This window comes from Ovis canadensis, chromosome 12 (assembly GCF_042477335.2).
Source record: "Ovis canadensis isolate MfBH-ARS-UI-01 breed Bighorn chromosome 12, ARS-UI_OviCan_v2, whole genome shotgun sequence".
Taxonomy (NCBI): domain Eukaryota; kingdom Metazoa; phylum Chordata; class Mammalia; order Artiodactyla; family Bovidae; genus Ovis; species Ovis canadensis.
Window position 1 is genome coordinate 54729544 of NC_091256.1, and position 13090 is coordinate 54742633.

Sequence of the window (13090 nt, forward strand, 5' to 3'; positions counted from 1 at the left end):
GCCCGGGGCTGGGGTGAGCAGTCAGGAGCTGGTCAACCACACACGTCACACTTCCTCCTCCAGGGCTCAGAACCACCTGACTATCAGTGACTCAAATACATACAAGCCAGTGGTCAAATGCCACAACCCCTCACATGGCACGGCTCATATTCTTCTGACTTGCCAAGACTCGGACCAATCCACAGCCTTACGTACAGAAAAAGGTGACATCACCACCAGAAGAGCAGCTGCTTATCGGAGGTTTGCGTGCGTCGCCTATAACCTGGGATCAGCTCTGTCGCCCAGCAGCTTCTGCTCGTCTTTCAGGTCTCAGCTTCCGGAAGGTTCTACCAAGCTCTCAGCCTGCCCTCCTGGAGGGCCCTGTCTTTGGCTGCTTCCCCTGACTAACTTGGTGCTGCCTGTTCTTCGCTCTTCCTGCCACCCTGATGCTCCATCAGGCTAGGACTGCATCTGCCTGCTCCCTGCAGCATCTCAAGCATCAGATACGGCGCAGCAGTCACTCCGCAGAACACTGTGCAGCTGGGAAGCTGAACACACACGCCACCAGGGACCCACCTCGGAGGTTCCATGTTCAGAGAAATAAAGCTGACGATGTGATATAAATATGTAAACTGCTTTGAAAATATAATATGACCAGGATAAACAGAATGTCAAATCAATGAAAAATACAGGAGGAAATAAGAAATTCCATAGACAGGTTTTATGGATTACGAAAGGTCGGCGGTAAAAAAGAGTCAGTTATTAGAAGACAGATCCATGCAGATTATCCTGCATGCAGGTTCAAGAGACAGAAAAGACTCAACACACACACACACACACATAGCATGATGACTCTTCCAAATTAGACAGCATGTTTTCAGCAACTGGATCCACACAGAAACGATAAAGAAGCAAGGGGAAAGTCCACCTAAAGCCTGGAATGTAGAGAAGAGGAACTGGGACAGGACTAGCGGAGGGACCCAAGATTGGCAAGTTCACTGGTATCTGTTATATCAGTTCTGTATGTTACCTAGATTGTGTGTGTGTGTCCGTGTGCCTGCTCAGTCATGTCTGACTCTGTGATTCCATGGACTGTAGCCCGCCAGGCTCCTCTGTCCATGGGAATCTCGAGGCAAGAATACTGGAGTGGGTTGCCATGCCCTCCTCCAGGGGATCTTCCCGACCCAGGGATCAAACCCAGGTCTCTTGCATCTCCTGTGTTGGCAAGTGGGTTCTTCACCACTAGTGCCACCTGGGATTGTGTAATCATTCTTTTTTTTATCTGATCAATACTTAATTCAAACCAACACAAAGAAATGGCCCCTGGTTCAGACCTGCCTGGCCCACCTGCCCTGGCCAGGCTCGGGCCAGCTGGACAGTGAGCAGGGACCACCTGGCCCCAGTTCAGCCCTACAGGCCAGGCGTGGCAGTGGGGCCAGTGTCACAGGGCAGGAAGTGGGGCCCACAGTCGGCTCCTGGGAAGGTGTCTGGTCCTCGGGAGTGGAGCGTGAGTTTGCAGCTCTGGTCAAGGACGCAGAACCTGGGACACACAGGACAACCAGCCCGGCTGTTGCAGCCAAACTACCCCAGGTACCCACAGCTGGGAAACCAAGGCTCAGCTCCCAGCCCCATGGGGGTCTGGTCTCCAAAGTCCTCACAATATCACTGAGAAGACATCAAGAAAAAGATAAAAGGATAGCAATAATGGCGGATGTGTATCAGTCCATTTACCCCTCACAGTAACAACATGTACAGAGGTCCTGTTACTACCCTCATTTTAAAATGTAAAAAGGAACTTCCCTGGTGGTCTAGTGGCTAAGACTCTACACTCCAATGCATGGGGCAGGGGTTTGATCCCTGGTTGGGGAACTAGATCCACAACTAAGAGTTCACATGCCTCAACTAAAGATCCTGCCACAATGAAGACCTGGCACAGCCAAATAAACAAATACATATTTCAACATATAAAAATAAATACAATGTAAGGAAATTGAGGTTCAGAGAAGTCAAGCAACTTGCCCAAGGTCGCACAGCTGAAATTTGAACCTAGGCAGCTGGCCCCAGGGGCTTCCCTGGTGGCTCAGCGATGAAGAATCCATCTGCAATGCAGGAGATGCAGGAGACACAGGTTGGATCCCTGGATCAGGAAGAGCCCCTGTAGAAGGAAATGGCAACCCACTCCAATATTCTTGCCTGGGAAATCCCATGGACAGAGGAGCCTGGTGGGCTACGTCAATGGAGTTGCAAAGAGTCGGAAACAACTTAGCAACTAAACAGCAACAAAGCAGGTCCCAGAGCTTGCCATTCTCACCACCTCCCTGGCTCCCTGTAACTTCCCACCCAAACAGCCGCACGGCAGAACAGGCCGCCTGGCATGGGGCTGAGCAGCACGGGCTCTTGGTGGCTTTCAGAAGTGGAGGCTGGTGGCTGAAGCAGGAAACTAAGCTGGGCTTTTTGGTTGGGTGCGGGGGGTTGACACAAGGGGTTAGGGGCTCAGCACCTCATGGGCCAGGAAAGGTGTGAGGAGGACAAGGAGGGCCGTGTCCCTTGGCTGCAGTCAGGCCGGGAGTGCCTCACAGGTATGTGGGCCCACTGTGACCGAACCTTGTCATTTATACAGAGGACATGAAAAACTGGATCATTAAGTACAATCTCAAGTGTACAAATATTTCAGATTTTTTAAATTGCTGTGTGTCTCAAAGAACTGTATGTGGGGGGCCGACTCTGCCCCTGAGGCATGTCCTGGTTGGAGTGAGAAGCGTAAGCCAGAGGGCAGAGGCCCCGACACACAGGTCAGATGATGGATGGGGGTGAGCCTGGCTAGTCTGGCAGAAGCAGCCAGTCTGTGATTCGGAAGAGCAGAGATCGAGAACAGATGGAAAGGGCTTTGGAAAGGAGATTGAGGGGCTTGAGGAGCTATTAAACGTCCTCGACCTCACCAGTTAAGCAGAGTTACTACACGATCCAGCAGCTCCAATCCTAGGTGGACACCCGAGAGAAAAGAAAACGTATGTCCACACAAAAACTCGTACACGAATGTTCACAGCGGCCTTATTCATGACAGCCAAAAAGGAGAAAGAGCTCAAATGTCCACTAACTGATAAGTGGATAAATAAAATGTGGTGAATCCATCCACACAGCAGAATGTTATCTGGCAATAAAAAGAAATGAAGCGGGTAGCACTGAAACATAGACATCACCCTGTGTAAAAAAGACAGCCAGTGGGAATTTGCTGTATAACAGAAGGAGTTCAACCTGGTGCTCTGTGATGACCTAGAGGGGTGGCATGGGGTGGCAGGGGGAGGGGACATATGTATACTTGTGACTGATTCATGTTGATCTGTGGCAGAAATGAACACAATATTGTAAAGCAATTATCCTCCCATTAAAAATAATTAATAAAAAAAAGAAATGAAGCACCGACACAGGCTATACAGTGTGGATGAACCTTGAGAACATTCTGCTCAGTGAGAGAAGCCAGACCCAGAAAGTCACAGACTGTACATCCTATTTACATGAAATGTCTGGAACAGACAAAGCCACAGAGATGGGGAGTAAGTTCATGGTTTCCAGGGCTGGAAGGATGAGGGGCATAATCAGAGGGTGGCAGCTAATCAGAGTAGGGGGGAATACAGAGCTTCTTTTGATGAAAATGTTCTGCAATTGATTGTAGTGATGGATGCACAGCTCTGTGAATATACCAAAGCCCGTTGAACTCTATACTTAAGTAAGTGAATTATATGATGGGGGCTCAGCAGTAGAGAATCCACCTGCCAGCACAAGAGACCTGGGTTTGATCCCTGAGTTGGGAAGATCCCCTGAGATGGAAACGGCTACCCACTCCAGTATTCTTGCCTGGAGAATCCCATGGACAGCGGAGCCTGGTAAACTACTGTCCATGGAGTTGCAAGGAGTCAGACACAACACAACTCAGAGGCTAGACAACAACAAATTGATATGTGAATTATCTCTCAATAAAACTCTTTTTTTATTAGAGTAGGGAGGTGGAACCCTGAGAGAGGTGCTGTGAGAAGATTAAGCCACCTACGATTTGCAAAATGAACAGAGAGGGGACAGGTGGGAATGAAATCAATGAACAGCTTTGGCTGCAACTGAAGGAAGTAACAAGGGCTACAGCAAACAGTGAAGCATAAGGACACTGAGTGGATGAGGGAAAACTGCATGATGACTGGCTGGATCCATGAAAGGCCGTGCAGGATTATGGTCTGCAGTCTCTGCAACCAGGCTGCGTGGGTTCAAGGACCTGCTGTGCCTTCTTTTAGCCCTGTGACCTCAGGCAAGTGATTCCACATCACATATAAAAGAGGACTGGCCACAGTGCCTGCTCTGTGGGGCTGCTGTGAACATCAATGAGCTAACATGTACATGGGGCGTGGAGCAATACCTGGCATGCAGAAAGCACTGATACACACTGGCTAGCATTTTTATTATCACAGGGGCTGCAAGAGAAGGTCTGTCAGAGACAACTGACAACCCAGAGAACAGCCACTATTTGAAAATGAAGAAGTTAGAGGGCTTTCCTGGTGGCCCAGTGGTTAGGAATTCACCAGGTGACACAGGTTTGATCCCTGGTCCAGGAAGATCCCACATGCTGTGGAGCAACTAAGTCCGTGTGCCACAACTACTGAGCCTGCCCTCTGCAGCCCTCGAGTCTCAACTACAGAGCCCACACCCTGAAACTCCCGAAGCCTGCTCGCTCTTAGAGCCTGTGCTCTGCAAAGGGAAGCCACTGCAGTGAGAAGCCTACACACTGCAATGAGGAAAAGCCCCTGCTCACTGCAACTAGCAACGAAGACCCACCACGGCCAAAAAAAATTAGAAAAAGCAGACAGTATTTCATGAGAACAATGCAGTGATGATTTAAGTTCCAAATCTGCTGGGTCTGACATGGTGATATACACAGTGAAAATATTAGTATCTCAGAGGCAACTAGAGATTATATATATAAGACCAGGGCTTGGAAAGGCAATGAATGCTGGAGATAGACTAAATTCCATCAAATCAAAAATGAGACAGAAACTAAGATCTGGCTTGAGGGAGTTCACATTTTAGCTTCCCAGGTGGCTCAATGGTAAAGAATCCGCCTGCCAATGCAGGAGACAAGGGTTCTATCCCTGAGTCAAGTGATCCCCTGGAGAAGGAAATGGCAACCCACTCCAGTATTCTTCCCTGGGAAATCCCATGGACAGAGAGGAACCTGGCAGTTTACAATCCATGGGGTCACAAAGAGTCGGACACAACTAAGCGACTGAAACAAGATGGAAACTGGCTGCCAATTCAATTCTATCACCCCATCCATGGTAGACCCAACTTCAGAGAGGCTCGAATATGTAAAAATGTGTATCTTGGAATCAATGAATTGGAGTAGATTTAGGAGCGTAAAGAGGACAGTTAAAGCTTTGAGAGCAGATGAATTTTTGATGGAGAGAACACAGCAGAGTCTTAAAGAGTCCTGTTATCTGCTTACTAGTCATTAGCTCAGCAAATCCCTAAGTGGCCCTTTTCCTATTTTTATCCGCTCTCACTCCTGGAGAGGAGGCATTCATAGGTTTACTACCCGCTGTGTAAAAGAGAGCTTCCTTCATTCCTTAATTTCAAGCTTGGGGGTGGGAGGGGAAGTGAGCCTGTGTTTAGCACAGCCCATATTTGGGGACTTAGATCCTTTCCTGCGGAGCTGTCTTTCCAGTTAAAATGGAGTGATCAGGCCCATGGCTGGCACCTCATCGGGGAAAGGCAGGGTGGTAAAGCCCAGGTGGGGGCTGGTCCTCCTGACAGCATCCAACAAGGTGATTTTTTTCTGGTTACCACCAGTTATTGTGGACTGACTTTTCCTGAAAGTGACACATACGACTCCTAGTATCTTTCCTAGGTTGAAAATTGAAGGGTAAAATCCCATCGGTATGTGAACAAGGGGGACTTCCCTGGTGGTATAGTGGATAAGAATCCACCTGCCAATGCAGGGGACATGGGTCCAATCCCTGGTCGGGGAACTAAGATCCCACATGCCGAGGAACAACTAAGCCTGAGAGCCACCACTACTAAGCTTCCGTGCCCTAGAGCCTGTGCTCCACAACAAGAAAAGCCACCGCAACAAGTCCACGCACCGCAACCAAGAGCAGACCCTGCTCACCACTAGAGAAAGCCTGAGCACGGCAATTAAGACCCACCGCCACCAAAAAAATTGATTCTTAAAAATACATGAACAAGGACAGAATAAAGCATGCATGTGCGTGCCAAGTCACTTCAGCTGTGTCTGACTCTTTGTGACCCTCTGGACTATAGCCCACCAGGCTCCTCTGTCCTTGGGATTTTCCAGGCAAGAATACTGGAGTGGGTTGCCGTGCCCCCCTCCAACGGATCTCCCCAACCCAGGGATCAAACCCCCTCCCTTAAATCTCCTGCATTGGCAGGTGGGTCCTTTACCACTAGCACCACCAACTAGCTTCAGGGAGGACAATTTTTCCATGGACCTGGGGTGGGGGAAGACAGTTTCAGGATGATTAAATGTACATTACATTTATTGTGCATTTTATTTCTATTATTATTACATTAGCTCCACCTCAGATCATCAGGCATTAGATCCCAGAGGGTGGGGACCTCTGGAACAAAGCACAACCAGACTGGACAACAGGGAGAAAAGACCAACTTGGCTCCAAAACTGTTCAAACACTGAACTCATCCGAGTCACAAGACTGCAGGTATGGGAGACCCATCACTCTACTCCTGGGTCATGTTCGCCTTCACAGCCTCCCAGGCAGCACCCCATGCAAGGTACCCTGAGAAGAGCAGCTGCAAACCCACCAGAAGAGCAGGAACAGGGAAGACGGGGGCCCGATGTGGACAGAGCTGTAGGAATGTCACCAATGATGGATGCAGCTGTTGCGAATTTTCAGTCCAGTAAGATGTAAAAACAGCCATAAGGTCATGTTGACCCATCTGGTCTCGTCATTCCACTTCAGAAGCACACTTAAAGAAAAAACACTTCGCAGAACGCTCATAAGTGTTCTATAATTAGATAATGGTTGCGTGACTGTGTGAATATACTAAAAACTACTGAATAGCACACTTTAAAAAAGGGTAACTTTTACGGTATGTGAATACCTTAATTTTCTTAAAAGCTCGCAAAGTACTATTTAAAACAGCAAAGAGTAGAAACAACTGAGATGCCTAATAATAGAACAATTCATATTCTGTGATATAAACAGGACTGAACAGAAACACACAGAGACTGAAAGGGATACATTATGCAGGCTGTCAATACATGGAAATTTAGGTACATGTATAAGTGTGAGAGAGAGAAAATATTAGGTGAAGAATGGACATGAGAGAATTGGAGATCACTTACCGTCTTTATATAACCCAACAAAGTCACCTACAAGTCACCCGGTGCCCAGAGAGACGGACACGCTGCTGCTTCCCCTCCCAGCCCACTTGGAAGGAGAACAGCAGTCTCCATTTGTAGAGCGTTTCCATGCGCATTATCTGACCTAATCCTTAAAACAGTCCCAAGGGAGAGGCAACAGGGGTGGCCATCACTATGCAGAGGCTGCCCAACATGCAGCCTTCAGATCTTAGGCCAGAACCCCCTCCCGGTTGCCTCCCCTCAGTGGGAGATTTGGACTTTCCCAGCAAAGCAAAAACAAAATGAAAAGCTGGCTGCCATCTCTACCAATAGGTTCTGGGACTGCTAAGAATAAAAAAGGGGAGAGGGCCGAGGACAGAGCGGGCCCACGGGCTGGAGGCCCAGCAGCAGCTCTGGGCTCACCTTGCGGACGCCGGGTGGGGCGCCGGCCCTGCTGAGCAAGCTGCCAGCACCCCCTTTCACCGTCCCCCCAGACACCAGGCCAGGAGACAGGACAGCTGCCATGTACCTGGAGATGCTGGCTGCCTCAGCGAGGCATATGGTACGGTCACTCCAACCCTCAGGGTGACCAATGTCAGAACAGGGAGCCCCCAAAGCAGGGACAGCCACACAGTCCTTAGGAAAGCTCCCTCCTTCCTCTTGCCAAAAAAAAGGAGAGCCTTCCAGCCAGAGGGGAACCGGGGTGGGAGAGAGACACCTGGGACACCTCCCGACAGGAAGGCCAACTGCTGAGGGCTTGGACAGACTGAAGCTGAGGGCATAGTGGTTAAGAGCCTGGGTTCTGGGGTGCCACAGACCTGGGACCCCCTCCCTGCACTTCTAGGTGGGGGGACGGCAGCTCAGCCTGACAGCTGAACCTCAGTCCATGAGGACAGCCCCCCTTCCAGCAGAGCCCATCCCCATGGCCGTGATGAGGGCGGGTGGGGGTCACCTCCACACACGGGCTAGTGGCCCAGACAAGGTCACTCCCTGGATGGCCCAGAGGGCTGCTTTGGGAGACCCCCCCAAGGGAGTGGTTGGCCAGGGCTTCTGTGACTCTCAGGATGGGACTTCCAAGAGGGGTGGCCCAGACAAGGGTGAGAGGGACCTGGGGCTGCAGAAGGACCGCTCCCCTCCCCCCACCTCCTTTATTCCCCGCTCCTGTCTCTGCAGCAGCCTCGACTGCAGAGAACTCCTCTGGGCCAGAGGCTGCGGCAGGAGAGGAGAAAAAACCTCACAGCAGGGAGGGAGGCATGGAAAGAGGGAGCCAGGGGATGGGTTGGGGTGGGGCGGGGGGTGGAGGAGGCATCCAAACCCCCGTGCTGCTCAGAAGCCCCCACTCAGGGTCTGTCTGGGACCAGGCCTGGCCCGTAGCCCCCTCCCTTCCAGCACTTAGGCCACAGTCTAGGAGCAGGGTCCCTCTGGGACAAGGCCTGGCCCGTTAGCCCCCTCCCTTCCAGCACAGTCAGGAGCAGGGTCCCTCCAGGGCTTCCTGGCACAGGAGGGAGTGAGGGGGGCAGGGGAGGGGAGAAGGCCCCCACACTCTGGCCTTCTGCTTAACGGTCAGACCCCGGGGCTGGGACTCCTGCCTGGATGCTTGCTGGCCGCACTCAGCCTCACTGCAGCACCTCGCCGGCTAAGCTCACAGGACAGCAAGACGCTGTGACCTCCGGCAGCGCAGGCAGTCTTTCCCCCTGCGGCTTCCCACCCCCAACCCCAGGGGGAGGCACAGCCATGGCCATGGTCTGCTGGGCAGAGGGTTACTGGCCATGGGGGGTGACTGCAGGGTCCCCAGCTCCTGTCCTCTCTCTCTAGCCTGAGCTTGAGTCCAGCAGGGCCCTGAAGCAGATTGGGAGGGGAGAGAGAGGATCAATGCTGGGGACGCACAAGGCCCCTCCCTGGGGATGCAGACACCGCTTGTCCTTCTGGGTCCCCTAGGCCCAGGAGAGAGAGACAAGACAGAAGGAGAGGGAAGGAGAAGGAGAAACGGATAGAGGCAAAGGGAAGAGAACCCCCAGTTCTGGCTGTTCCTGAGAACCCAGGTCCACAGCTCCTGGCGGAAGGGATGAGCACAGAGGCGGGAAGCCATCCCACCCTACACCATTAGGCCAGTGCACACACCTGGCCAGGGAGATGCGGCACCCAGGACAGTTGCTGTGCAAGTGCCACCTCGGACAAGGAGAGCGGTCTGAACCAGCCCCGCCCTGGCTGTGAGCCCCGCACATCTGGTGGGTCCCCGAGGCCTGCCCTGCTCTGGGCCCAGTGAAGCAGCATATACTCTGGAGCTGGCAAAAATAAGACCCACTCTTGGAACCCACACCCTGAAGGCGACCGGGCCGGTGCTTTGGTCCCACACAGCAGCCCTGAAGGCAGAGCCACGGGCCGCCCTAGCTCTAAACCTCAGCCGTCATACTAGCAGTCAAACCCAAGATTCTCCCTGCCATGGGTTTGCCACAGCTAACAGATCTGCTCAGGCCTCGGCCTACCTTTCTGTCTTCCTTTCTGCTTTCCTTTCTCTGACATTCAAAGGTACCTTTGCAAGGAAGGGTCTTTGCCCAGCTCCTGGCTTCATATAGATTCTACAAATGACATCAAATATCAAGAAGGATGGTTAAAACACTTTGGCCACCTGATGCAAAGAGATGACTCATAGGAAAAGACCCTGATGCTGGGAAAGATTGAAGGCAGGAGGAGAAGGGGATGACAGAGGATGAGATGGTTGGATGGCATCACCAACTCAATGGACATGAGTTTGAACTAACTCCGGCCGATAGTGAAGGACAGAGAAGCCTGGTGTCCTGCAGTCCACGGGGTCAAAGAGTCGGACAGGACTTAGTGACTGAACAACCACCACCAAGAAGAATGATGTGGCAGGGTGGAGGAAATATGAAGCAACACCACCAACTGGTGACTCCAGACATCACAGTGTAGGACTGGGGAAGGAGCTGCCAGAAATAGGGGAGGAGACCCAGTGTCACATCCAGGCAGAGAAGGGCTGGCCCCCACTCACCCCCAGCCAGGTGCTTGGCACCAGATCTGCAGGTCATCTGTAGGTCATCTCTCTGCGGATGAAGCCAGGGCATGGCCCAGCCCTCACTCCTGCTAGGGCAGGAGGCACACACAGGTCTCAGGTGGAAACCCACAGCCTGAGCCCCTGCTGAGGACAGGAGAGGAAATCCAGAAGGCTTGAGGAGAGCCATGAAGGCCCGCTGCAGTGGGGAGGGCACCCTTTTCTCACACAGGTTCCAGACAGAGAAGCCCAGCTCCTCTTTAGGACGGCAGGGCCCTTGGAGGCTGGCTCCTGTCTGGTGCCCTAGCCCATTGTTCCTCCCACCTGGCCCTGACAGCACCACCTGCAATATTCACTCTGGAGTCTGTCCCGATATATATCCCCAGGTGAACCCATGAGACATCAAGGGACAGCAGGCAGCTGGGTCCCCATCCCTGAAACCCCCCCACACCCACCCAGAGCTTGTAGCACTAAACACACTTCAAAGGGGAAAGGGGAGAACACCGAGGGGAGGAACAGAGCAGAAAAGAGACACAGACCTCCTGGGCCCCATCCAGGCCCAAGGGATCTGGGGCCCACCTTTCTGCCCAGGCCCACACCGATGGGTGGGATGGTGGCCTAGGGTTGCAGCACGCAGTTAGGGGATGAGCTGGCTGCAATGGTGCAGAGCCCGGGGCCGGAGCCAGACTGCTTGGACAGGGACCTGGCTACACCATATCCGGCTGTGACCTTGGGCTCATCAACAAACCTCATCCGTAGGTGGAGGCTAATAATAGCGCCCTTCTCATTTGGCTACTAGGGCCTCAGGACACGGTAAGAATTAGTTTTTATCATTGGGGTAAAAGAACCAAAGCTCAGAACACATACAGCCAATGCTCACGAGATGTGATAGGAGTCACAGAAAGCCAGGGCTCAAGGGGCCGCAGCTGCTGTGGTCGACACAAGCCACACAGATGAGGGACAGGACGCAGTGAGGCCACTCGGGGGGAAGAGACGGGCCTGACATGCAGGTATCCCGACTACCAGGTCAATACTGCTGATTCCTGCAGTGTTTGGTCAGCACGTCCCAGGTGTGTGCCAGGTGCCAGCGAGGAGGTGGCCTGAAGCCTCCAGTCCAGCGGGACAGACAGAAAGACGGGGGGATAAGACGAGGCCATGGAGGGACAGGAAAGGGAGGTGTGTTCGCTTGGAGTGTGCAGCAGGAGTGGACCTTGTCGGGACAGTCAGCAGGGCCTCCCCAACACTGCAACCACTGAGCTGAGAACGAATGAACGGGAAGGACCGGAGGTAAAGAGAAGAGAGGAGATGAAAGCAGAGGGGGCCGCTGCTGTAAGCAGAAGCCTGATGGTCTCCACCACACTCAGCAAGGAAGCCAGCTTACCTCCCAGGGTTTACTGCCAGCCAGCGTTTTCAGTGCCTGGGCCAAGTCTACATAACCCAACTACATGCTCCCTTAGGGGCAGCTGTCACCATCTGGGGCTTGCCTGCGGGCACCCTGGGGTATAGCATGGCCCAGAACTGGGCACACACAGGCTCTGAAAGGAGACTGCACACCAGCAAAATCTTCTAAGCAAGCACTGGAGGGGAAAATGGCAACCCACTCCAGCACTCTTGCCTGGAAAATCTGATGAACAGAGGAGCCTGGCCGGCTACAGTCCATGGGATCTCGAAAGAGTTGGATGCACGCACGCACGCAGCACTGGCACCGGCACGGGGGGCAGGCAGACCCTGCAGCCCTGTGGGCCGATGCCAAACCACTGATGCAGGGCGGGGACCATTCACGTACCTTCCGCGTCCAATGTCTCCTTCATGACGATCTCCACCCGCTCCACGTGGTGCCGGTTCCAGAGGCCATCCAGGGCCGCACGGTTCTGGTCTCGGAAAGGCAGGATCTGGGCCACTACCTGCCAGGGAGGAAGACTGCGGAGCTGTGGGTTTCTCCTGGGACCAACAGGGAATCCTGACCCCACGAAAGGGCCTGCAACCTCTATCTCGCTCAGAGGAGACACTCTCAGGAGCAACAGTCCCCGGATGCCAGGCCTTCACAGCCCAGTAAGGACTCGAGAACCTCTCAGTGACCTCCACAGGGTTAGCAGCCTTTTTTTCTCTTTGCCAAGAAAGAAAACATTTAAGATTCTCCACCTTCTATTGATGCTTCTGAACTGTGGTGCTGGAGAAGACTCTTGAGAGTCCCTTGGACTGCAAGGAGATCCAATTAGTCGATCTTAAAGGAATTCAGTCCTGAATATTCATTGGAATGACTGATGCTGAAGCTGAAACTCCAATACTTTGGCCACCTGATGGGAAGAACTGACTCACTGGAAAAGACCCTGATGCTGGGAAAGATAGAAGGCAAGAGGAGAAGGGGATGACAGAGGATGAGATGGTTGGATGGCATCACCAACTCAACAGACATGAGTCTGAACAAACTCCAGCAGATAGTGAAGGACAGGGAAGCCTGGTGTGCTTCCCTGGGGTCGAAAAGAGCCTGGTGTGCTTCCACGGGGTCTAAAAGAGTGAGACACAACTGAGAGACTGAACTGAACTGATCTGTTACCATCCATTTTTAATAAAAGAAAGGTGTTTTAACACTAAAAATGGAGCAAGAAAAGTTTCAAATTGAATACCATCCAGTATTTTTTTTCCTAATTTTCCCCTAAACAAGTGAAAAGGACAGGCACTGGTCTAAGGGCTTATCTTTGGAACACTGCAGCTCCAAAGAGAGCTGGACACAGGGC

General features: G+C 52.4%; 1 protein-coding gene across 2 annotated transcripts in view; it reads right to left on the reverse strand.

The window, feature by feature from the left end:
- The window catches only part of H6PD (hexose-6-phosphate dehydrogenase/glucose 1-dehydrogenase), a 40806-nt gene that overhangs the window by 11991 nt on the left and 15725 nt on the right, over nucleotides 1-13090 (reverse strand). For both annotated transcript variants that reach the window (XM_069545768.1, XM_069545767.1), the window contains exon 3: nucleotides 12139-12256. In XM_069545768.1, coding sequence (XP_069401869.1) covers nucleotides 12139-12256 — 118 coding nt within the window. The remainder of the gene's footprint in view (nucleotides 1-12138; nucleotides 12257-13090) is intronic.